Raw genomic sequence first — 26,828 nt, 5'->3', positions numbered from 1 at the left:
TCACGAACCGCGAGATCATGACCTGAGCCAAAGTCAGATGCCCAACCGACTGAGCCACCTAGGCGCCCCACTACTGAGACATTCTTGGAAAAGGTTTTCCACGAAGTAACTACCCCATTGCTGAAGAACACTTGGCTTCTGATGTTGCAATTATAAATCATTTAGAAAAAAAAATCATGAATATCATGAATATAGCTTTTTCCCTTTTAGGATTACTTTCTTAGGATCAAGTCTCAAAGGTGGGATTCATAGGTAAAATCTGTGAACATTTCTCTGCAGTTTTAAATATGATTGTCCAAAATTTTAAATGCATCATTCTGATTATAAAAGCTATCAGTGGCACACTGCAAAATATTCAGAAAATAGAGGAAAGTATACAAAAGAAAACAAAAATCATTCCTAATCCTTTAACCCAACTGCTGCTAACGTGCTGCATTTCCTTCTAGTGTTTTCCGTGTCTGTCTTTAATATGTGCAACTATTTAAAATTAGTTTTGTGGTAATATTGTCAAGATAGGGCTTTCTGAAGAAGCAGTTATAGATGGTTCTGGCCTCAACTAAGACAGTCAGAGGAGTAATTCAAGTTTTCAATATTCGAGTAATTTTCAGTATTCAAGTAATTCAATAGTTAAGGGGTCTTGTTTGAGTGTGAAGGAGGCTCGGGGGTTACCATAATTGCTTCACTACACCCGAAGCCTCCTCCACATCATCCACCTTTTGTGAAAGGCCATCTATCTGCCCTCCTTGCCAACCTTCTCTAGCATGGGCACTCCTATCAGACAAAGCCCTGACTGCTTTCGTGCAGGGGCTGTGTTCTAAAATCAGTGTGGCATCGACTGATGAATGGACAAAGATGTGGTTGGAATATATAGGAACAAATCTCATATATATGAATATATATGGACTTGGCAATGAGAAAGAATTAAATTCTGCCATTTGCAGCAACGTGGACGGAACTGGAAGGTATTATGCTGAGTGATATAAGTCAGTCAGAGAAGGACAGATATCATATGTTTGCATTCATATGTGGATCTCGAGAAACTTAACAGAAGACCATGGGGGGAAGAGAGGGGGGAAAATAGATACAAACAGAGAGGGAGGGAGGCAAACCATAAGAGACTCTTAAATACAGAGAACAAACAGGGTGGATATGGGGGGTGGGGGAGGGGGAAAACGGGTGATGGGCATTGAGGAGGGCACTTGTTGGGATGAGCACTGGGTGTTGTAGGTAAGCCAATTTGACAATAAATCATATTTTACAAAAAAAAATAAAGTCACTGTGGAAGAAATCTGTGAAGTATAGCCACATGAACCTTCAAAAACCCCTAAGGAAGGGGTCTCCTATGTTGGAGAATAACATAATGCCCCCGATAAGTCCAACCAGCTAGTTTTCCTCTGGTGTGAGAACAGATCGCTCTTCCTTTGGTTGAGCACCAGATGAAACAGTTGACTTGCAAAGGGGCCGTACTGTGTAAAACATACAAATCTCTGGGGCGCCTGGGTGGCTCAGTCAGTTGAGCGTCCAACTTCGGCTCAGGTCAAGATCTTGCAGTTCATGAGTTTGAGCCCCACATCGGGCTCACTGCTGTCAGATCCTCTGTCCACCTCTCTCTCTGCCCCTCCCCCCTCTCAAAAATAACTAAACATTAAAAAAAAAAGCATACAAATCTCTGACAGTAAATTCACACACAGGCTCACAGAATGAGAGGTCACTGGGGACTGACACTGATGAAAGAATGGTCTCCATCTCATTGGGTGTGTGTGTGGGGTGTGCTCATTGGGTGGGGCCATGTGAAGAATCACCCTCACTGTGAAGGGGTCATCTGTTCTCCCTCTTTCCTTCTTTCCTTCCTCCCTCCTCCTTTTATTTGTTCTAATCGCTTACAACTGAATCCACACAGGTTTCACGCTTTTGTAATGAGAGGCCATTACAGTTATTCAGCCTGCATTGAACACGGCTCTTGACAGGGAATTTACCTCAGCGGGCCACTCGTTGTATCTCCTGGCGCAATGGAGAGCAGCTCCTTGCTCCCTGCCCGCGAAAGCCTTCCTGAATTTGTAACATCTCTAATTCCTCCAGTCATTTTTGTTCTGGAGTGGTTTCCAGTTGCCTCGCCTTCCTGGTTTGCCTTGAATGCTTGCTGCGCCCAGGAGAGGAGGGACTGTGGGTCCCCTCAGTTCGTTGGCGGCCTAAGCAGCAGTAACAGGGAAATGGCAGGGCGTGAGCGGAATGACTCTGGTTCCTCTCTGCACCTCTCGCTCCAGCAGCCCGATTTCCAGATTTGTGGATGGCACCTGGGGAAGCAATGAGGCAAGCCCATGTGAAATCCAAGTACATCACCACTTGTCTGTGTTTGGATTTGGTTTGGGGTTTTATTAATGACAGAGGATTTGATTAAACAAAGTTTCCACTATAACCAGCTCCAGCTGGATCTGAGCATCAATGGGAAGCCCCAATTCCCCTGATATTGTCCTCTCGCCCTTCTCCCTCACAATTTCTTTTCCAAGTCATTTGCTCTGAATCTGATAATGGTGAGGTCATCCAATCTCATTTATTTTAAGGGCCAGTCTGGCACTCCCAGCACGACGGCTCTGTGATGAAGGATTTTGTGTGGAAGATGTTGTGTACCCTGGGATGTGGCCTTATCCTACCCTATGGAATGAAATCACTGGGTCATTCTGCCAAGGCAATGTTATCATTGGGTTTGGGCTCATATTTGGAAGTTTTCCAGCAAAAATCCTATTGTAATAGACTGTTAATTGAAACACCGTCAGGATTATCTTGTAAGGTTACCAGAAGCCAGTTTGATGAAATCTGGGTTCTTTGGGGGGACTTGCTAATTAGAAATGGCTCTGATTACCTGTTGCTTGGATTTTTTCTCTAGGGTGAGGAGTGTGAATCTGCTTGTGATTTGGCCGGGGATTTCTTCCACCTCACTACAGCTGAGCCTGAGGCCATCTTGAATGCGTTCTGTCTGTCTCTCTCTTTCTTCCATTGCTTGCCCTCTCTGGTTCCTCTCCCAGGCTACTCTCCCTCTCCTTGCTGTTGCTGTTTTGCCCTTTGGGTCTCCCTCTTCACCCTCCTTCTGTTTTGCCCACTCCCCTCCTCTCCTGATTGCTTTTTACTATACAGTTGACCCTTGAACTGCACAGATCCACTTATACGTGGATTTTTTTTATAAACACAGTATGGTACTGTAAATGTATTTTCTCTTCCTTATGATTTTCTTTTATTTTTTAAGTTTATTTATTTATTTTGAGCAGGCTTCATGCTGTCAGTGCAGAGCCCGACACGGAACTGATCTCAAAAACCATGAGATCATGACCTGAGCCAATACCGAGAGTCAGACGCTTAACCGACTGAGCCACCCAGATGCCCCAGTCCTCCTTAGGATTTTCTTGACTACAATCGCTTTTCTCTAACTTACTTCATTGTAAGAATACAGTACGTGATACACGTAACGTACAAAATATGTGGTAGTTGACTGTTGATGTTATCGGTAAGGCTTCTGGTCAAGAGTAGGTTATTAGTAGTTAAGTTCTGGGGGGGTCAAAATTCCGTGTGGATCTTCAGCTGCACAAGGGGCCCTCCTGCCCCATGATGTTCAAAGGTTGGCTGTAGTTAGTTCTCTTTCTCACCCTGCGTCTTCAGTTCCCCTCTACAATGACATCAGGTTTCCTCAGGGTAGGGCGAATCCCAGCCCACTTGTGCCAATTTGTCCCACTGTCTGCAGGTGTTTGGCTGGTCTGATACCATCTGTTCAGGACTCATCTATTCATGCCGCAAACACCCTTCAGGCTCCCAGCTGATGGGAAATGAGAAAGGCGTTTTCTCCCTCTGTCCCTGACCTGGGCTCGGCCCCAGGTTGGCCCCTAATTGGAAACAGCAGGTCCAGCACCAGAGCCAGGGCCATCCCTGTGCCAGCATTATTCAGATCCCCCATGGTGCCCTGTGGGGACTGGGCCAAGCCACTTAATTCATGGCCAGTGTGTGCCTTTCTAATGTGTCTGCCAAAATGTCACTGTCAGCCTATAGGTGACAGCCATTGCTCATTGGTGAAGAGCCTTCCTGTGATTTGCACTTTCCTGCTCATGCTATTCTTGAGAAGTTAAAAGAAGACAGAGACCCTGTGTCTTTTCAAGAGGGTCTCTGGAGGCAGTGGGCTGGTGAGCTAAAGAGACTATCAGATTTACACTCTAGAGCTTAAGATGGAACCCCCGCTCGGCTGCACACATAGCAGCAAGGTTCCTAATAGGTATCCTGTTTTTTCCTAGTTTGAGATTCTCACTTGCCCAGGAAAAACCATTTCACCTGCTAACAGTGAAAACAGCCATGTCTGCCTAAAAACAAAACAAAACAAAACACAAAAACACTGGTGGTAACTCAACCTCCTCTTCTTTGCCTTTTGATTGACTCCTGTTATAAGAAGTACTCACTGCTGACAGCATGAAGCCTGGACAATTGAACCCTGATTGAGTAATTCACACAGTTCTGGGAAATAAAGTCAACAATTCACAGACTGAATCCACTTCTGAATGCTCATTCACCAAGGACCCTTGATATTCGATCTCTTTGCATTTCTGTTCAGTGTTTATTACTTTCCACCCATCCCTCAAACCAAAGTCATAGGTTGGTAATTTCTTGTTTTAGAAAGTGACAAACAGAGCAGGCAGAGAAAACACTGTATATTTTGGACTAAAAATGAAATCATTAGGGTAAGTTTCTATTCTTGGCGACTGGAATTTTACTCTGGTTCTGATTAAGCTCCACAACGATATTATATTCGATGTTTTCCTGTAAATGTATGAGATGGTTTTCTATTGCATGTCCATGAATGGAAATATTAACAGACTCCACTTGGCTCCATTGGCCTCTGGCTTGGTCTTCACACCCAAAAAGCCAACTAACAGAGAATCACATCCCAGCCCAGAGTGAGTAGTTCTTGTCCTGCCTGTGGTTTTTGTTCATGGTCTCACAATGAAGTGTAAATCTCAAACAAAATATATGAAAGTAAGTGCAATAACTCCATTCCTGTGTCTGTAAATTACTCAGGAAGAAACGGCTGCCTACTCCAAGCATCTATCTTCTGTGCCTACATTTCTGTCAATAGTGGGTCTTTCCTGAGTCTGTTTCTTGGTGGTTATTTTCGTGAGGCGGGAGTATGGTCTATGGGTTCTCTCAAGTTTGTAAACAAGGAGAGTCTCGTGACAGAGAAGTGGAGAAGTCAAGGTATTTTATAATTCGAAAATTATAGATATCAGCACTAGATTTTTAAAAGCAGTTAGGTAAATTTGAGAATGAAAAATATGTGAGAAATAACAGAATAGCTACATTCCACCTATCCATTACCCATGTCGCAGAAGCAGAAATCGACCCTCAGTCCAGAAGCCAGAGGATGAAGCTGTTGCCCCTTTGGATGGTCAGACTTGTGAGCAATCTAGAGTAGGTGTGGAGGAGGGGATCCCAGAGCAAGAGGGCTGGGCTCTTGTCCGTAACACCATCCCCTAAGCTGGGTCACCTTGCACTTCTCCACCTCATGCTGAGTTGGAAGTTACCTTATCTGTACGATGGGGATAATACCGATCTCAGAGGTTTTTAATAGGTATTTTAGAAGTTAATCTATAGAAAACCCTTAGTAGAGTGGCACATAATACACAATAAATGGCATATATTATCGGTGGTAGCAGTTACACTCACTTCTGGCCCACAGTTTACACCAGTGAAGGGCTTGACATATTTTAATACATCATATTACATTACATTTAATTTTACACCTAACATATAGGCAGTGCTATCTTTATTGATGCCTCTCAGACAGCCTAAGAGGAGGCCTAAGGGGAATCTTCGGGGGTATATCTATCCCACCCTTGCCTTTTCTCCTCGCAAAGCCCAGACTCAGATTTCCAGTATTGGTGTGCTCACCCTTGTGGCTGAGGAAGAAGCATGGCAGGGAGTTGGCCAAGCTTCTTCCTGGTCCAGCTGATGGGCCTCTTCTCATTCTGGCACAGAAGGGCCAGGAGAGAGCCATACATGGGCCCGCAGGGAACTCCCCTCTTACAAGTGGGAGCCAATCACCTCTATGGAATCAAACTAGTCAGAGGAATACCTCCTTCTGGAGGCTGCTGGGAGGGGTCAGGGAGGCCTGAATGGGCCTAAACACAAAGTCCACTTGGCTTCAAATGTGAAGAAATAGAAAAACTCAAAGATGGCTAGCAAAAATTGTACACTTATCCTTAACACATTGCGTTAGACATATGGAAGCACCCGCCTCATTTTGGAGGGCCAAGGTACATAACTCCTTATTTACCTTTGTGAATTTGTGTGTGTGTGTGTGTGTGTATAATGTCATTGTGACAATCATAGATCTTCCTCTTTTGATATAATTTTATCAAGGTCTAAACTGAATAATGTTGTCATCTACATTATTAGAAAAGCAAAGGTAACAGCAACAGCAAGACAAACAAGAAAATCTCAGGAGAGAGAAGGGGAAAAAAGCAGTTTCCAGAATAGGTACTGGAAAACAGTATAATAGAAGAGACGGGAAAGCAGGAATATTGATTTCTAGACATGGCTCTATTCGCCACTCCATTGGAAGCAATATGGACCTAAACAATTCATTTAACAACTCTGGAGACAATAAATGACCCCCCGGGTGTGGCTCTCTTCTGGTTCTGCTGGTTTTCTTGACAGCCTAGGAGGAGGTCTTGGGGGAACATTGGCAAGACTTCCCTGACTCCAGAAAGTTCTTGGAGTCCTCTGGTGGTGGTGGCAACGGTGGTGAGGAGGTGTTGGGGAAAATGATGGTAGTGATGATAGGATGGTGATGGTCATGGTGATGGTGGAGCTGGGGGTGGAAATGTTGGTGGAGGCGGCGATGGCGGTAAGGGTAGCGGTCACGGTGTTGGAGGTAATGGCGGTGGAGCTGGTGGTGGAAATGTTGGTGGAGGCGGCGATGGCGGTAAGGGTAGCGGTCACGGTGTTGGAGGTAATGGCGGTGGAGCTGGTGGTGGAAATGTTGGTGGAGGCGGCGATGGCGGTAAGGGTAGCGGTCACGGTGTTGGAGGTAATGGCGGTGGAGCTGGTGGTGGAAATGTTGGTGGAGGCGGCGATGGCGGTAAGGGTAGCGGTCACGGTGTTGGAGGTAATGGCGGTGGAGCTGGTGGTGGAAATGTTGGTGGAGGCGGCGATGGCGGTAAGGGTAGTGGTCCTGGTGATGGAGGAGGAGCTGGTCATGGTGGTGATGGTGGTGGTGGGAGTGGTGGTGGCGGAGGTTGGAGAGAATGCCGCCGTGAGACATGACTGGGGCAAATGCCGTGATGGGTTTGAGAAAGGGGCAGATCGAGAGGTGGACAATTAGGCACTAGGACTTCACGGGCCCAAGTGCACATGACTGTAACTACAACACACGTCTTTCGAGGCCATTCCTCTCTCAGGGACGATGCAAGCACCACAAACATGCTCAGGCAGATACACAACACTGTTCCACCGGTTGTAAATTGGGGGCGGGGGGGTGGTTGTTGACACTTTTTTGTTTTCGTTTTAAATTTTTATTTATTTTGCTTTTTTATCCTAAAAAAAAAAAAGGCGTGAATCTGTATTTTGGGAATATGGAGATCAGGTCTGTGGAAAGAAGGAAAATAGAACAGCTCAAAAGGAAGCGGGGACTGCCGGTGGACACAATGCAGGCAAGGGGAGAGCCCTTCTTACAGCAAACCGCAGTCTGGCTAAGGCAGAGCTGGAAACGGAGGTTAATGCCCAATTCCACAGGGTGGGGGAGGCGCCTTAGGACAGAGGTGAGACTGGAGCCAGGCCCAGTCTAGGCTGTGGCCCAGAGGGAGCCGGGACAGTCAGTCAAGTGCCCTCCTTTCTGAGGACACGGCGTGACATGGACTGGACATGGTGAACGAGCCCCTGGAAGGTCTTAGGGGTGCAGCTCCCTTCGCAGACAGAGGCCTGGTGCCAGGAACTCGGCCGATTCAGAAAGAAAGGAGCGAAATCCTGACAAATGGTTTTCATTATCATCACGCAGCCTCCACCCTCGTTCTGTGTGTGTATGCTCTGTGTTTTTCTTTCTTTCTTTTTCATCTTTTCATGGGTTGTAACTAAACAGCGAGGTGACTGCCATCCCGCTGGATTGCACAATGGCACCAGTGGCTGGGTTGGAGCATAGCTTTCCCCAAGTAAATTCTGGACGAGAAAAATGAGCATGCTGGGAGTGAGAAAAATGAGCATGCTGGGAGTGAGGAATTTGTTCTGCATGACACCTGTGTGTGCTCTTTCGTGCTGCTAACAGAGGCGGGATGAGAGTCCGCTGAGAGCTAAGACAGTTCCTCGGCAGTGCACCTGTCAGCCTACCAATGGGGCATTCTCCTTCTTAAATGAAGCCTCGCCATAGCGAAATGGGGGGCTTCCCCAGGTATCCAGAAATATAAATTGGGAGCACTTGTTATTTCCCAATGTAATACGAAATCATGATTTACTTTGAATAAACTGGTGCAGCCGTGGGAAGAGTTGTCGATTCTGTTGAATACACACTCGTTAAGTGCCTACCCTGGGACAGCCCATGGTCAGAAAAGCACCTAAGACCTCGAGAAGTCAACAGTCAAGCAGCTGCCTGAATTTGTCCCCAGTGCCTGGATAGCGGAGCGTGAATCTGACCATGAGGATACCTCCGTGTCGTATTCTACTTGTGATCCACGCTCCCTGTAAGGCAGCAACTACCCTAAGTAAAGATGCTGTTAACTCTGCGGGGCCCGGCACATTTTCGTGATGGCCAAAGAGTGAGCGGGCACTGTGCTCCCCAAACTGCAGTCAAAGCTAGAGCAGCTTCCTCCCTCCGACTGCCACGTGGCTGAAGAAAACGGATCATTCCAAAAGCGCACGTTTCAGTTCGTTACTCAGCGTTTTCGCTGGGAAGCGATTGCAGATAATTGTCCTGCAGCTGCAGACGGGGCCACTGAGCCTGTGCGTGGCCAGCCATTCCATCCAAGACTGGGACAAAAAGCAGGGTTCTTCCTGCCAGAGACAGCCAGGTGGGGACGCGAGATGGACACGAGGCGTCGCTTTCAGTTCTGCACCCAGCCTGCCACTAACTGATTGCCTGATTCTAGCTGAATGTCTTCAGTGGTATTCATAAGAATAGCTACGATGCTAGCTAATAGCCAGGTGCCAAGCACTGGGCTAAATGCTTATTTTATTTAAGCCTCTCAATGACCCAGTGTGGAAGATAGAGTTACTGTAATTTTTGAGAGGAGACCCCGAGGCACAGAGAGGTTAAGGCACTTGCCAAAGGTCACACGGCTGGTAAGTGGTGGGGCTAAAATACAGCCAACCCCAGGCTTCAGGGCATCAGTTGGCCAGCTTGTCAAGGGAAGCACCTGGACTGCAGAATCACCAGTGGCCCTTTCTCTACAGCTCTAACAGTCTATCATTAAGATAACAATTGAGAGTCTAAAATAAGGTCATGTATAGTTCTTTGGATCTTAAACATCCGGACTTACCTCTTTAGAAACTGCGGGATGAACTTCTGGTGTCTGTGCATGTGTAGGTACTTGTGTGTGTGTGTGTGCACACACGTGTGCACATGTGTGGTGAGCGAGCGGGAGAAACCGTCTGCCCTCATCTTTGGAATTTCTAATTACTCACAGTGTTCCTGGTCCCCGGAGACAGAGGTGCGCTGTGGGTCTCTTGTTAGCTCCGGACTGAAATGCACCAGTGCCAAGTTTTTCTTTTGTTCATGATGTCATGGTCAAATAAAACCTAAAAAAGAAACACTAGAAGATTGGGAATGTTCTGAAATATAATTATATGTGAGTCAAGTGACTTTAGAAGGGACAGCAGGTTTTCATCTCCCCTGACCTTTTTCCTAACATAATGAAAGAGCTAGATGGAACTCCTTCAAATAAGCTGAAAAAGGCCCATCAAATAGCCCCTCATTACAGTTAACCACTCTAGTGACGTTCTGACATCCCCCATCGGGCATCTATGTGTGGTACGAGCCCGCTCGGGACTGGGATAGTTAAAGCCATACACAGGAAGTAGCTAAAACAGCATAAAGCCCCCAGACAAACACACACGTGGAAATCAATTCTTCCTTCCCAGTTCTTCTCTTAGCCTCGGGTTACCCACGATTTGCATGTGCTGCATGCCTGGGCAGAGCTGGGCTGAGCTACCTCTCTCGTGCCTTGAGTCAGATTTTCTGGGTGTGAAATCAGTGAACAAGCCAGGAAATGTCAGCACGGAAGAGCGAGGGAGCAGGAGAGACGGTGGCAGCTGTCACTCCAGAGTGTTGTGGTGTGGGAAGGTGGCCAACCCATCTTTGGGACTCAGTTTCCCCTTGTGATGTGTTTGGTGCTGGCTACGGGTGATCCAGGTTTTCGTGGATGCAGGGGGATTGAGGTGCGGCAGTTTTTGCAGTGAGACTGAAGTCCAGCTGCTCAAACAGAAGTGGCCTTGAACACACTTATGGACAAGTGTGTCTCAGGGACAAGTGTGAGTGTCTCATGGACAGTGAGGGTGTCTCAGGGACAAGTGTGTCTTGGGGACAAGCGTGAATGTCTCATGGGCAAATGTGTCTCATAGACAAGTGTGTGTTTCTCATGGACAAGTGTGTGTTTCTCATGGACAAGTGTGAGTGTCTCATGGACAGTGAGGGTGTCTCAGGGACGAGTGTGGGTGTCTCGGGGACAAGTGTGGGTGTCTCATGAACAAGCATGGGTGTGTCATGGACAAATGTGTCTTGGGGACAAGTGTTAGTGTCTCATGGACAAGTGTGAGTGTCTCCTGGACAGTGAGGGTGTCTTAGGGACAAATGTGGGTGTCTCAGGGACAAGTGTGGGTGACATTTTACCAGGATCCTTACATTCAAGTCCCATAGCTCATCCCTTATCCCTCACCAATTGAAAGATGGCCTGCCTGCCTTTTTAAAAGCCCTATATGCCTGGGTGGCTCAATCGGTTAAGCGTCCGACTTCGGCTCAGGTCACGATCTCACGGTCCATGGGTTCGAGCCCCGCGTCAGGCTCTGGGCTGATGGCTCAGAGCCTGGAGCCTGCTTCCGATTCTGTGTCTCCCTCTCTCTCTACCCCTCCCCCGTTCATGCTCTGTCTCTCTCTGTCTCAAAAATAAAATAAAAAACGTTAAAAAAAAATTTTTTTAATTAAAAAAAATAAAATAAAAAAAAAGCCCTAGAATGTTGTGTGTCTGTTAAGCCAGGATATTTGCCGGTCTGTTACAAGACTATAGATCTTTAGCTTGTCTTTATTTCTGAAGTTACATCTGAATTGCATTACAGACTTATGTGCTGTAACGTTGCTTGACCTATTGCTCGGAAAACATACCACACACTGAGAGGAAAAGGCTAGCTCAAGAGGAGTTGAGGACATTTAATCCTATAAAGCAAATAGAAGAGTGAGACTTGAATCTGAGCTGTCGTTCACTGACAATGTTTTGTTTTCGTTCACGCATTCCCTCCCAGGTGGCCACCCGAGGTCTGCAGCGGGTGAGAGACCTTGCTAGGTGCCAGGATTCTCGAAAGCAACCTTTGACTCCAACCAGCCTGAGAGTGCTTTTTCCCCCAATACTTCTGTCTGCTCTTAGTCCCAAGTATGGGAACGGCAGGCAGGGAAAGGCCAAAAGCAGAGCTGAAATGGATCTTTTTCTTGTGGTTTAAGGATCAGCCAGTTGGAACCAAGGAGATGTTTTCTTAGGGTTGCAGAGAAGTTTGAAAGCATATTGGATTGTTTTTGGCACTGAAGCATAGATTATAGATATATCATTAGTATTGCTAAGCCGATGGGCTATAGTACAAGAACTGCTATTTAGAAGTGCATTCTTGCAAAAGTACACTGCCCTCAGCTCTGTAATGGAAGGCCGCTGTGCATTTAGATGTCTTGTCTCCTACCACCACGTTGACGTTGTAATTACCCACGCTATGAAAACCTCTCTGCGGTGTTGGCATTGCACAGCTCATGAATCCAGGCAGGTAAATACCACGCGGACTGTGGCCAGCCGCACACACCAAGAGGCCTTGCACATGCATAGCAAATGCTCTTTGGTTCTGAAGTTCAAGGTCAGCCAACCTTGGTGGTTTCTTCCTTAAGCTGCCTGTCTCTCTGGAGAAATGCTAGGGTTTTGTAATTTACCTCAGAATCTCCCAAAGAGCCAGAGGCCCATTTCTCTTTTAGAAAAATGTGGCAGGACTCTTTAGAATTGTTAGCATTGAATACTTCCAGTCAAAAAGAATAGCAGTTTTGCTGAACTTTAACATCTTCCTAAGTTCTTGGTGCCAGATGTACGATTTTCCTATTGGACTTGCCAAAACCACTAAATAGTTAAAACACATCAAATCATCTCTAAATGGTCAAATTGAATCCCCTCCCCACCGCCACCCAAACAAGAACTCTTAGTCAGCAAACCTCATGGTTGTATTCCATACTAGAAAATTTCTGATTAGGCTAAAAATTAGGAAAACAGACTTACAATGCGAAAGACTCCAAATTTCCTTTTTGTGTGCAGGCTTAGAGCAAGAACCACCAGAGAAAAGGAGAGAATCAAGGGAGAACAGTCATAATGATGACAATCACAGAGAGAGCACCAACAGTGATTATTATCATGCCCACAACTACATGTTCTTAATGCCCAACATCCCCCGTGAGTTTCCCCAACACAGGCCTCTGGCAGGTGGAAGCTAGGGGAAAGGAGACTGTAGTTCATGCCAGGGGCTCTGGCATCTTTGATGTGGCAGAAACTGCTCTTGGGACCAGCCGTCGCTTCCGAGCATGTGCGAGGAACCGTCCAAGAGTTCTTTGTGGTCGAGCATCCCCAAATCTTTGGTATTAAAAATGCCAGCAAGTAATCCTTGGGCTTAATAAGAAGCTAACCATAACTCCAACCATCAAACAACATGTTAAGTGGCTTGCAAGGAGTAAAGAGGAGACCTTCCAATTCACATATGTCAATTATATCTAGATACTTGGCAGGGCAGAGGGTGGTGAGAAGGGGTTCACATCCCCCAGAGAGTCTGGACACTGTATTCTTGTTGCCTCAAAGTGACCATACCTGCACTTTACGTTTTCTGAGCTATATTAATTTCCTCATAATTTCTCTTAATTGCTAGCTCATCAAAGCCAATGTCAAGCTTCCTGTTCATCCTGTATGACTGTTGTTCTCAGCCCTTTTCCTTGGGATCACCTTGAGAGCTTCACAAAATACTGATCCCCAGGCAGCACTCCAAAACGGTTGAGTTGGGGGGTGCCTGGGTGGCTCAGTCGGTTAAGCATCTGACTTTGGCTCAAGTCATAATCTCACGGTTTACGAGTTTGAGACCCGCATCGGGCTTGCTGCTGTCAGCGCGGAGCCCACTCTGTCCTCATCTCTCTGTGCTCCTCCCCTGCTTCCTGTCTCTCTCTCTCTCTCTCTCTCAAAAAATAAATAAACATTAAAAAAAACAGTTAATTTGGAATTTCTGGAGGTGGGACAGGTGTCAGGACTTTGTAAACCTCCTCAGGTGGTTCTAGTGTTCAGCCTGGGTGGAAGGTCACTGCTGTAGAGGATTGGGGAGTGGGGGGAGGGCAGCAGAATGGGGGAGCTAGGAGGTAGATGACATCTTCCACAAAGTTCGAGCATGGAGAACTTCGCAGGATGCTGATTGACATTTAGCAGGTTGCAATTGCTATAGTTATGCCTCTCACTCCCCAGTAACTCTCCAGCAGAGGCATGGGTTCCTCCAATTGTATATTAATTGGGTTTTCAACAGTTTGCATTCCTCTAAGCTTCTTGGCTAAAATTGACCAAAATATCACTGAGACCTTAAGAAAGTGAAGGGGATCACTGACACAGGCATCAACAGAGAGAGCCATACAAATAGGCTAAACCTCAGGAGGTCCTCAGGAGAACCTCTAATTCTAGCTGACTCGAGGCTGGTTGTTCTGGGGTTCTGGACCCCATGGTCATGGTCATGGTCTAGACATAACGTGGACTATAATATGGAAAGTTCCATCAAGCAGGTCGCCCAGTGCAGTAGACTTCCTCTGGGTTGGCTGTCTCTTGGCCTTGGCTCCCTCACCCCATGGGGAGATTGCAGACGGAGGAGGGCCACAGTGGACCTTCTAAAGCAGTGATTCTCAAGCTTAGGTGTGCACAGAACCACCTGAGGGGTTAAAACACGGATGGCTGGGTCTCACTCAGCATTGCTAGGTCTATGATGGGGCCAAAGCATTTGCATGTCTAAGAAGTTCCAAGACATTGCTGATACTACCATGGCTCCCACTTTGAGAATCACTGCTTTAAACAGGGGGCCCTGGACAGACCAGGGTTGTCCTGGTCTAGAAGAAGTACCCTAGACTTCAAGAGCATTCCATCATGCCCTGTAAGAAGGAATAGAACACGGGTCTGCAATGAGCTTGGCTTTATTTTCATGCATTTGTAAAAGGGTGAGAGCCATCTGATTTAGTGATTACCTCATGAGAACAGACAGCATTTTAAAATAGATATGCACTGGGGTTGGTTGCCCCTAATATCTTTGCATCAGAAATCGGGGATATTTAAATCAGATTTAATTTTAGAGCCCCAACCTTCACTAGCATAAGACTAAAAACAATGATAGCAGTTTCTGTGAAAATCATTTAGGGGTGCCTGGGTGGCTCAGTCGGTTAAGCATCATGACTCAGGTCGTGATCTTGAGGTATGTGGGTTCGAGCCCTGCATCGGGCTCTGTGCTGATAGCTCGGAGCCTGAAGCCTGCTTCATTCTATGTCTCCCTCTCTCTCTGCCCCTCCCCCTCTCACGCTCTGCCTTTCTCTCAAAAATAAACATTAAAAATTAAAAAAAAAATCATTTAGTGTTTCAGTATTCTTGACAGTGAATTGTTCTCTCCAAAAGCAAACTACTTATACCTATGCTGATCGAGAGAAGGTCAAAAGCATAGGAGATGTGAGACGGGGTCTCAAATATAGCACTCAGGCATCTAGATGAGATTGGCAGGTGACCCTGGTGCACCAGGGTGGCTTGGCCCAGGTTGCATCCATAGGGCCAGGGAAATTTTTGTGATAGGTCTAGGGAAAATCCCCAAGAAGGTAGCTCTGCCTAGAATTTAGGGGATTTTTTATGGAGATCTAAACTGGAGGCCATCCTGGCTTATAGTAGAATATCCAGAATATTTCTAGTGAAAGTCACTCTTCCCTGGGTGGAAAGTGGAGGTCTTTTCATTCACACAGGAAGTTACAGTCAGTGGTGGGCTCCCCAAGCTCACAGGCACCTACCGATATATATGGCCCATCACCGCTTCTTAAACCCAACCTGAAACCCCATCCTGAGCTGTGTTGAACCTCCAGCTAATTTTTTTTTCAAATTTTTATTTATTTTTGAGAGAGAGCATGAGCAGGGGAGGGGCAGAGAGAAACACACACACACACAGAATCCAAAGCAGGCTCCAGGCTCTGAGCTGTCAGCACAGAGCCCGACATGGGCTCGAATTCATGGACTGTGAGATCGTGACCTAAGCTGAAGTTCCTCCTTCCACAAGGTTTCCATATCATGTCACATACACATCATACCTGTCACACTGTGCTTTAAATGCGTGTTCATATGCTTGCTTTTCCACACCTCTAGATTATTTGCTCTTAGAAGTTAAGTCATATTCTTCTTTGTGTCCTTAGCACCTAACAGAGTAGCTGGCACAGGGCCTGCGAGTTTTATTTAATTAACAGGAAAAAAAAAATGAGTTCTAGTGTTGGGGTGGGGGAGAGCATTGCTTAAGAATCCAGGAGGGATACGGGCCCGAAAATGTTAACTGACCTCGGAGAACTACAAATGATCAGAGCTGGAGACCTTAGCTATCACAGCAGTTCGCCGTCGGGACAAGGAAGCCCAGAGATGCTTAAGGATACTAAGTGATTTACCCGGGAATCAGAGGGAACTGGACCCAGATGCAGCTCTGTGGGATCCACTGGTGGTCAGTCAGTGTTGGCCAAACGGCCAGCTGAACAATTTGTGGACTGGATCCAGACCCTCTTTCCTGGGAGTGATGGAAGGCCCCACAATGCCCACCTCTTAACCCTGGGAACACGTCATGCTCCTCCAGGGCTAAACCCAACCCTGAGAGAGCGTGACTGTGTACTTTGCCACGGAATCTAACCCTTTAAACGGGCGTTCGGGTAAATTTCCATCTCTAGACCTGAACCCCAACTGAGTATTGGAAGGTTTTTCTGGTGCTTCTGCGGCAAGAAGGATATTTTGAGCTGAGTGGGTGAGGAAGAGGAATGAAAGCACCTCAGTCCTTAATTTCATGACATCTAGTAGCGGGTAAACCACTCCAGATGCTCTCTCTAACCCCCTGTCCCGTGCCACCTCCTCTATGTGAGTAGCGACTCGATGGCTTCCTTGACATTTGCTTCTATAGTACAAGATGAGAGGGGGTTGAAGGAGGATGAGTGGTGGGGTCCACACTGGAAAAAAACATGATGGGGCAAAGGGGTTGGGGAATTGGAGAGAATATAGACAGGAAAGCTACAGGTGTCATTCTTGAATTTTTTTTTTTTTTAGTGGGGGGGGGTACCTCAACCCTACAAGTTCTACAATGGACATAATAGTTCATTCATTCATTTATTAAAAATGTGATGCCACTCTCTTGCTTAAAGCCCTCCACTGCCCCTCCCCGTTACCCCTAGGATAAAGCCATAGCTCCAGCTATGTCCTTGCAGACCTGGTTCTTTCTGCCTCTCCATTTAATTTCCCTACATGTTCAGCAACTTTGACCTCTTCTACCTCACAGCCTTTGCACTTGCCATTCCTTCTGACTTGCAAGTTCTCTCCCTCATTCCTTTTCATCCTTCCGATCTCAACCTGAACACCATTTCCTCCAAGCACTCTTCACTGAGCAGCCTGTCTACAGGATGACCTCATTCCACCTTGCAGTCAGTCACCCTCTGTGATCTTGCCTTGTTTATTTCTTCCGTGACGTGAAAAGAATCAGAAGGTACCTTGTTTGTTTACATAAGACTGTGAGCTCCATAGGAGCAGCGACCTGTGTGTCTTATTCAGTGCTGGGTCCCCAGCACCTAGATCAGTACTTGGCATGGAGCACGTGCTCAGGAAATATTGTTGAATGAATGAAGGAAGCACCTACATGTATGAAGTTTATAGAAGGGAGAGGAGAATAGAACCCTTCCACTGTTCCTAGGAACCACAACCTAAACCTGAAGAGCATTTTTTTTCACACCGTATCATCTGTATATCTTCCGATTGATAAATTTTGACTTTTGGCTTGGTTCTCTGAGAGCCACAACCTAATTCGATAAGAGTTTTCTGTTATCAAGATTGTCATATTTGCCACCATAACTTCTCTGAATCTTTATCAAAGGACCAACTTGTTCTCAACTGTCAGGATGTTTTCTTCTGTATAATTTATCTGTTTTTTTAAGTGGACCCATGCAATTAATGTTTATTTATTTTTGAGATAAATAGAGACAGAGAGAGAGAGAGAGAGAGAGAGAGAGAAAGTGGAGGAGGGTCAGAGAGAGAGGGAGACACAGAATCAGAAGCAGGCTCCAGGCTCTGACCTGTCAGCACAGAGTCCAACGTGGGGCTTGAACCATGAGATCATGACCTGAGCTGAAGTTGGTCGCTTAACCAACGGAACCACCCAGGTGCTCCTTCTGTATAATTTATCTTAAGTTAGGCTTGTCCAAAGTTGGGTCTACTACACCTGCATGTGTGTGTGATATACAGAATAATTTCGATTTTGATGCTGGGTCAGGGGTCTCCTGGAGCAGGACTCTGGTGTGGGACTGCAAGCATCTCACTGGGACCTGTGGACTACATCCAGGCAGAAACCAAGGGCTTTGGCACAAGAGTGGGAGACAGGTGCCACCACAGGTCCATGCAAGGTCAGCCCGTGGCAATTTCGGGAGCCAGACACTCTCTCCTGCCTGGGCTCTGATGCTGGTAAAGTCCCAGAACTCAGGGAATCGGGTTTGTCCCGCTGGCACATCCCTCCCCTCCTGCCTAGGGTACAGCTATCCACCCGCTGCAGAATACGGTGAAGTGCCCATCTAATGCCAGCTCTCTCCTCCTGCAGAGTCCTGGCCCGTGGTCGTGCAGTCCAGGGGGCTGGATGGCATGCTGGACCCAAGCTCAGCTCAGCGTCCGGGCCCAATAACGGCTTTTTCAAGGGAGCAGCTTTCTGTCCTGGCCACACTGAGGTAAGCGCCTGAGGGGCTTCTGCCTCGCCAAGGCTCCTGGCTCTGGAGCATCCAGGACAGCTGGAAATGTGCCCCAGGCTGAAGAAGGGAAGTCACATCTAACTGCTAACTAGCAGAAGCCTGGGGTGGGTCCTAGTGATCCAACACATGTGGCCCTCCTAGTCCGACTGGAAGAGAAATTCCCCCGGGCTCTCAGTCTGGCCCCACGGCTTCCAGGAACATGTTGAGAGTCTGAGCTGCCCACCCCTGAAATAGCAGAACACAGGGCCTCGAATAGACAGACAGAGAACATCAGTCAGACCCTCCACACGGCTCCTGGTCTGTCTGCACTGGCAACCCTGTGAGACGAAATGTCCTTGATCACGGTCATGCTCTTGGCCATGGAGCTCCAGGTCTGGGAACAGAGGCCAGCTCTGAGTTCCGCTCCTACCGGGTGTGCGGCCACATCGCGTTCCTTCTCCTGCGTCTGTGTCTACTCTGTACGACAGGAAGAATAAGGCCTCCTCCCGGGCTTGTTGTGATGGTTAAGGAGATACTTGTGCCCCATAAATGCTAATGATGATCGTTATGATCTCACCTCCTTCATTTAAGGATGTGTGTCTAAGAATTCAGACCAGCAGGTTCTGGTCCCAGGAAAGCCATAGGTACCTGCGAGTGCTTTCTGGAGGCATATTTCTATCATGGGCACTTTAAGTGCTCTTGGACCAAATCTGCCTGATGCCCGGAAACCTGATAAGCCAAATGTAAAAATAATTGACTATCCAGGGGTTCCCCGGTGTCCAGGTTTGTGGCGCAAGGAAGGCAAAACTTACCGTCTGTTGAACGGAATTTTCATTTTGATGTCAGTGATTGGGAAGGCGCTGCCATCAGTTACGGCCTGCGTGCCCCCTCAGGGCTCTCTCCTCTGGAAGGTGCTGGGGCTGAGCAGCGCCAAGTGCCCACAGGCAGAGCCTGCCACTCAGCTGCAGAGTCCCAAGCCACTCAGACCCTCCACCCCGCCCCCCCAGCCTCCCGACACCCATGTCTCTCCTCCGTCAAGTTCAAGGATCGGACCGGACCCGTGGTTCTCAAAATGCAGCCCCCGGAGCTGCTGCAACACTATCACCTGGGAGCTTGTCAGAAATGTAGATTCTCGGGCCCCACGCTAGACCTGCTGAGTCAGAAACTCTGGGAGTGGGGCCCAGCAGTCTGCTGTTTGGCAGACCCGCCAGGTGCTTCGATGCCCCAAACCTCTGGACTTGATCATCTTGGAATGCCCCTTCCAGTCCAACCCTCCCCCTGGGAGATGCCCATAGAGGCGCTCACTGGGCTCTATCCTGTCAAGGCTTTTCTCTGCTGCGGCCTCAGGGGTACCTCCCCGGGGAGCTGAGGAGCCGCAGGACGCCTCTCACACTCCACACAGGCCCTGACAACTGGGGGCGTCCCAGTCTTCACAGCTGAAGTCAGCTGCATGTTTACATTTAGAGCAAGGCCAAGTGGACAGCGAAAATGACCCTTGACCCACTGGCACCACTGGAATAGACATAGCACTCATTTCTTCTTTTTTTCTCTATCCATTGATGGCTTTTAAAAAGAAAAACTTCTTTAACTTATTTTTTAAGTTTATTTATTTATTTTGAGAGAGAGAGAGAGAGAGAGCACGCGTGTACAGGGGAGGGGCAAAGAGAGAGAGAGAGAGAAAATCCCAAGCAAGGGTTACACTGTCAGCGCAGAGCCTGACGTGGGGCTCAAACTTAAGAACCGTGAGATCATGACCTGAGCCAAAACCAAGAGTCAGGTGCTTAACCAACAGAACCACCCAGGCACCCCAAGACTTGTTTAATTTAAAAAGAAAGAGGTGATGGGGATTGAAGAACACACTGGTCACGATGTATAGAATTGTTGAATCCCTGTATTGTACACCTGGAATTAATACAGCACTGTGTGCTTGCTGGAATTAAAATTAAAAAGCATGGGGCGCCTGGGTGGTTCAGTCGGTTAAACGTCCGACTTCGGCTCAGGTTATGATCTCGCGGTCTGTGAGTTCGAGCCCCGCGTCGGGCTCTGTGCTGACAGCTCAGAGCCTGGAGCCCGTTTCGGATTCTGTGTCTCCCTCTCTCTCTGCCCCTCCCCTGTTCATGCTCTGTCTCTCTCTGTCTCAAAAATAATTAAACGTTAAAAAAAAAATTAAAAAGCATAATAAAAATAAATAAATAAAAATACAGATATTTGATATTGTCACTGCATTATGAGATAATGTCAGGCATGGCAATATTCTCATTCGGAAAAAAGAAAAGCTAGGAAGTGTATTTTAAATATTTTTTAAAAATGAATAAAAATTTTTAAAAGATTATGGTATAGGGGCATGCTATGATGAGTGATCCAATTAAAAAAAAAAAAAAAAAACCAACTTTTAATCTAGAGCCCAAATGTGAGAACATATTTGCAACGTTTTCAAATCTTAATGAAACAATCTGTCCCTGGTGCAAATCTTTACAGTGATTAAATGCCATCAGCTACCACGGGTTATCCTGACAGCGAATTGAGAAGTAAAATTTGACTTTATGAACTTTGTGAAGTCAATTCAGTTGAGCCTGCAGAGTGCTAGGCAGCGCAGCAACCTTTATGGTTGCTTAAACTCGAAGAATGTCGGAGTTGGAAGATGCCTTAAGCATCAGCAGTCACGTGGAGAAATGAAAGAACACAGAAGCAAGGAGACTTGTCCACACACTCGCTGATTCTTAGAGGCCACCTGGATGCACCAAAGGTGAACAGGAGGCCTTTCGGCCTCCGGGGAGTTTGCCTGTAGGTGGGAGGATACGAGAATGCAATGGCCCTAAGACAGCGTGAAAGAAATACTCTACAGAGGTGGAGAAGGGAGAGAGTTTATCTCTTTAGAAATAGAAAAAGGTCCCCAGGGGAGGTGGTATTTAAGTCGGGTGTTAAAAGGTGACAGGCAGGACTCCAACCAGCAAAGGTGGGGAACAGGAAAGGCACAGGGAGGGCGTGAGGGAGTATGCCTGGCAGAGAAGAGTCTGAACCAAGGGCAATGGTGGGAAAGCGCAGGGCAGGCACTGCGACAGGAGTTCTGTTTGCCTGGAATGCAAAATATGGGAGGGGAGGGGCACCTGGCTCACGGCTTGTGAGTTCGAGGTCCGCATCAGGCTCTCTGCTGACAGCTCGGAGCCTGGAGCCTGCTTTCTGATTCTGTGTCTCCCTCTCTCTCTGCCCCTCCCCTGCTCTCTCTCATTCTCTCTCTCTCAAAGATAAATAAACATTAAAAAAATATATGGGAGGGGAGTAGAAGGAGGGCAGGGTCTGATGGGTTCCTGGCTCCCTAGACAATTGCTCACCCCTGGACCCTCTGAGCAGGGTGATGGGATCAGAGTGGTGCTAAAGAGGTTGAATCGGGTGGCCAGGGACAGGAGGAACTGGAAGAAGAGAGGTGGGGTCCAGGACATCAGTTGGGAGACTGTTCTGTGACCTGAACTAGGAACAGAGAGGTGAGAATAAAACAGAATTTCAAGAGATGCTACGGAAGCAGAAGACAAAGGGCTGGAGGGGAGGCCAGGAGGAAGGAGCTGAGGCCAACGAAGAGTGGAGTTTTGGAGCTGGTGAACAAAGGGATGGTGGTTCCAGTGATGGAAATAGGAAGAGGTTGGGGAAACACATTTAGCAGTATGGGGGGAGATGTTCACAAGAGATAGCAGCTGTGGAACTCCATCATAAACCATCAAGTGGTCCAAAATGGAGCTGCTGTTGTTGAGTAAAGCCAGGGGCAGGGAATGATTGTCCTAATGAGGAGTATGGGTGTGAACGTTTTTGCTTGGGATGCCTTGCATTTAAAATGTCAGGGGCGCCTGGGTGGCGCAGTCGGTTAAGCATCCGACTTCAGCCAGGTCACGATCTCGCGGTCCGTGAGTTCGAGCCCCGCGTCAGGCTCTGGGCTGATGGCTCGGAGCCTGGAGCCTGTTTCCGATTCTGTGTCTCCCTCTCTCTCTGCCCTTCCCCTGTTCATGCTCTGTCTCTCTCTGTCCCAAAAATAAATAAAAAACGTTGAAAAAAAAAATTAAAAAAAAAAATAAAATGTCAGTATCCGGGGCGCCTGGGTGGCTCAGTTCGTTGAATGTCCTACTTCAGCTCTGGTCATTAGCTCACGGTTCATGAGTTCGAGCCCCGCGTTGGGCTCTGTGCTGACAGCTCGGGGCCTAGAGCCTGCTTTGGAGTCTGTGACTCTCTCTTTCTCTGCCCATCTCCCGCTCATGCTATGTCTCTCTCTGTCACTCAAAAAACAAATGTTAAAAAAAAAATTTTTTTTTTAAATGTCAGTATCTGTGGAAAGTTGCTCACGAGGAAGCTGGAGGTTCGGAACTGGCTTTCAAACGAGCAGTTGGGCTAGAGGTCCCGGTATGGGCGTCAGCCCCACAGAAGACGGGACTCTTACAAAAGGATGAGCTTACCAAAGGGGAGACTGTAGGAGTGGGTGGGGACCTGTGGTCATGGGAGAGAGGGAGCAGTAGGTCCCTTATTACCGTCAAAACCCTAACTCTTAGTGGTTATTTTTTCCCATTTCCCCAACCAAATTCTAAGTGTTACTAATTTGGTTATAAAGGGATGAATTTCGGTTTCCTTTCTTCTCCTTCTTGTCTGAGGAGAGCCACCGTGTGTTGAGAAGAAAGGAAAGGAGCCCACGAAGGGGTTTGACTTAGCTACCAACAAATGATTGTGGCCGTTGGCTGGACTATCACACCATTAGCCGGCAGAACCAGCGGCGGTCAGAAGCCCGGCTCTGCGTGGCCGGCTGGAGGCCTGGAGGAAACACCGATGTTTTCCTAAGTAACCCAAGAGAAAAGAATTTGGTGGTTTTCTTGGTATCTCACCAAAGAGCTGCCTGTTGCCAGCTGAAATAAAGCACAGTTGAGGAGAAGAATGCATCCCTTTGAAAACAGATTAGGAACGCAGCACATAGCCATAGCCACAAAATCCAAAAGGAGACGTGCACCGCAGCAAAGAGAAGGCAGGCAGTGAGCCTCTCGGGCCATCCCCATTCACTCTTCCGTTCATTTTCCTTTTATTTGTTGTGTGCCAGAACTACGCATGGTCCCCGAGATACTTAACTTCAAATGGCACACCGTCTGAAGTGCTCTTATGAGACAGACATGTTCATGATTGCCCACAGCGCGAGGAGAGGTGAGAGGGCTACGCACAAGCCATCATGGAAGATCAGAGAGGTGCACACCGAGGGATGGAGTGACTAGTGCGTGTGGAGGAGACGCAGCTCTGCGCTCCAGGTCCTTGCAGCCAGTGGGGAGACGGGCTCAAATCACTGGGCTTGAAAAACAGCCCAATCGGGGTAGTCAGTGCTATGAAAAGACGTGAATGGAGTAGGCTTAGAGAGTGAACGAGCAGCAATGTGACTGAAGAAGACAAAGTCCTTGACCACAGGACATTGGCAGGACCCTGGACTAAGGAGGTGTGTGGGCACCTATCAGTCCTCATGACAACCCTGTGAAATCGTAGTTTTTGCCTGCTTTTTTAGCTTTTTTAGCTTTTTTTTCTGAGGAAACTAAGGCTCGGAAAGATTAAATGACTTCCCCTTTGCTAACCAGTTTGGAATCCACACAAGGCTTTCTAACCCCAGATCCGATGCAGAGTTCCTGTCATTGCACTGATTTAGTAGGAGAGAACACACCCGTGTGCACACGCACTTCAGCAGTTGAGCGTGGAAAGAGATCACTTTTCCTAGGGTGATCTGAGGAGCCTCAAGGAGAAGGTGGTGTCTGTGGCAGGCAGGCTGGAAAAGAGGGCAGGTCACAGAATGACCTGTGGGAGTGGGGAGGAGTGGGGGGAAGGGATGGAATAGGAAGTTTGAGCACCCTCTCCAGGGGATGCCTCTAACCCTACCAAGAGAGGGGGTGACACTTGATATACATCTGCAGGTGTGACTAGGACCCCACCAGAAGTGAGTTCAAGAGCAGAGGTAACTCCACAGTTAGCTGCCTGGGGGTGGTCACTCGACTGCAGTGTGGAGCCCTATCTGGCCCAGGCTCTAGGGGAGGCTAGTACTGCCTCTTGGGGACAGATGGATTTCTGCCATTTGGTCTATACTCACATAAAAGTAAATAATAAAAAGAAAAGGCATGTTTAAGAATGAAAGAGAAAGTGAGAAGGAAGGAAGTGAAAGGGAAGGGAGGAAAGAAAGGGAAGGGAAGGGAAGGGAGGAAAGAAAAAGGAAAGGAAAGGAAAGGAAAGGAAAGGAAAGGAAAGGAAAGGGAAATAAAGGGAAGGGAAGGGAGGAAAGAAAAAGGAAAGGAAAGGAAAGGAAAGGGAGGAAAGAAAGGAAAGGAAAGGGAAGAGAAGAGAAGGGAAGGGAGGGAAGAGAAAGGAAAGGAAAGGAAAGGAAAGGAAAGGAAAGGAAAGGAAAGGAAAGGAAAGGGAAGGGAAGGAAGAAAGGAAAGGAAAGGAAAGGAAAGGAAAGGAAGGGAAGGGAAGGGAAGGGAAGGGAGGAAGGAAAGGAAGGAGGAAAGGAAAGGAAAGGAAAGGAAAGGAAAGGAAAGGAAAGGAAAGGAAAGGAAAGGAAAGGAAAGGAAGGGAAAGGAAAGAAGGAATGGAGGGAGGCGGGGACAGGGAGGGAGGAAGGGTAGATTGGCTTAGTAAGGTCAGCTTTGGCGTCTATTAGTCTAGTTTGTGCCGATGACTTTAGGCCTGTTCATTAATTTTGTGTGGATCACTCTCTTTGTACATGACAGAAAGATGATGAATCCTAACCTAACTCACAGATTAATGAGAAATTCGAAATGAATGCATTTGAAAAGTTTAAGAATGTCCCACGACCAGGAACTATTATCAGTATCAGTATCTGTGTGTGCTGGCTGGCAGCTGAATAGGCTGGCGATGACGGTCCCAGAGCTCTATACCTTTTTGCCAAAAGTGATGCCTCATGGATTTGTAGCAAGGGTTCCGAGTCACCAGATCTCAGATCTGACCCGGTACTGCTGTCTGAAGAAAGTGTATTCGGTGCCAAGGCTTCAAGATACGTCCCCGGCAGCCCTTCCCACAGCCTTCCCAGGGGAGCCAAGCCTTCGGGCAGGACACAGTGCTGGGAACAGGTGTCAGACACATACTGCCCGCCCACAGCTGCCCCAGGCTGGCAGGCAGACAACGCAAAGGACTTGGTAAGAGCTGCTGGCAAGTTCGAGGGCTCTGTCCCTTCCCGAAAAAGCCCACCCCTAGATGGCATGACCATACCCCCAGGTCATCTGAGCCGGCCTGTCCATGCCTGCTCAGATAACTGTAGCTCGCAGCCCCTGTCACTCTCAAGGGTATCCCGGTTTGAATGGTAAATCCCAGGTCACCTTGCCCTTAGACTCCCAGGTGAAACCTCATGATCCTCTAGGGAGGTCAAGACCCAGAAACTGCCTTTGTTCAAAACTTAGTGCACCGTGGAATAATCCTCGTTTCTGTTTCATTCCAGGTGCATAGCGTAATGTCCATGTTGTCCTACACTCTGATCACAGCTCTTTTGATCGGCATACAGGCAGAACCACACCCAGAGAGCAATGTCCCAGCAGGACACGCCATCCCCCAAGCCCACTGGACTAAGCTTCAGCATTCCCTCGACACAGCCCTCCGCAGAGCCCGCAGCACCCCGGCCGGGGCAATAGCCGCGAGGGTGGCAGGGCAGACCCGCAACATCACTGTGGACCCCAAACTTTTTAAAAAGCGGCGACTGCGTTCACCCCGCGTGCTGTTCAGCACGCACCCCCCACCTGTGGCTGCAGATACTCAGGGTCTGGACTTGGAGGCGGGTGGTGCTGCCTCCTTCAACAGGACTCACAGGAGCAAGCGGTCGTCGTCGCACCCTGTCTTCCACCGGGGGGAGTTCTCGGTGTGCGACAGCGTCAGCGTGTGGGTGGGGGACAAGACCACCGCCACGGACATCAAGGGCAAGGAGGTGATGGTGCTGGGAGAGGTGAACATTAACAACAGTGTGTTCAAACAGTACTTTTTTGAGACCAAGTGCCGGGACCCCACTCCCGTGGACAGCGGATGCAGGGGCATCGACTCCAAGCACTGGAACTCATACTGTACCACAACGCACACCTTCGTCAAGGCGCTGACCATGGACGGCAAGCAGGCCGCCTGGCGGTTCATCCGGATCGACACGGCCTGTGTGTGTGTGCTCAGCAGGAAGGCTGGGAGAAGAGCCTGACCTGTAGGGCAGCCCCCACCCTCCCCGAGCTCCCCCTCCACACCCTCCTGGGCCCCTCCCTACCTCAACCTGTAAATTATTTTAAATTATAAGGACTGCATGGTAATTTATAGTTTATACAGTTTTAAAAAATCATTATTTATTAAATTTTTGGAAGCATCCCTTGTGCCGGAGCTCCAGTCATTTTGCCCCACTGTGACCACCTACGAGGCTTGGGCCGTTGCAGGGTGAATTGCCCACAGCAACCCCTGGCTGGAACCCTCGCCCCACCCCAGCCAGCTCTGCAAAAACTTCAGGGAAGGCTGACTGGGTTCAGATATTAGCCTAAGCCGGACATGATTAGAAAGGGAAGTCTGCTGGATTGCAACTTCGCTCTGCATTCCAGAGCCAAAGCTACCTAATCCTTGGATTACCTGTCCCACCGCCCCGATGCAGGAG

At 48.0% G+C, this 26,828-nt stretch overlaps 1 protein-coding gene across 2 annotated transcripts in view; it reads left to right on the top strand.

Moving 5' to 3' along the window:
• Positions 1–26,454, top strand: part of NGF (nerve growth factor) — a 53,604-nt gene extending 27,150 nt beyond the window's left edge. Inside the window, exons 2-3 of one of the 2 annotated variants that reach the window (XM_007076454.2) lie at positions 18,076–18,199; positions 25,653–26,454. In XM_007076454.2, the coding sequence (XP_007076516.2) occupies positions 25,665–26,390 (726 nt within the window). In that variant the 5' untranslated portion in view covers positions 18,076–18,199; positions 25,653–25,664 and the 3' untranslated portion in view covers positions 26,391–26,454. Of the gene's footprint in view, positions 1–18,075; positions 18,200–24,827; positions 25,354–25,652 lie in introns of those variants that run through there. The other variant, XM_042993806.1, reaches the window with a different exon arrangement.
• The last annotated feature ends 374 nt before the right edge of the window (positions 26,455–26,828 follow it).

Source organism: Panthera tigris, chromosome C1, assembly GCF_018350195.1.
Source record: "Panthera tigris isolate Pti1 chromosome C1, P.tigris_Pti1_mat1.1, whole genome shotgun sequence".
In the NCBI taxonomy this organism is placed as follows: domain Eukaryota; kingdom Metazoa; phylum Chordata; class Mammalia; order Carnivora; family Felidae; genus Panthera; species Panthera tigris.
The sequence above is the reverse complement of the archived record's forward strand: the minus strand, read 5'-3'. Positions and strand labels throughout refer to the sequence as shown.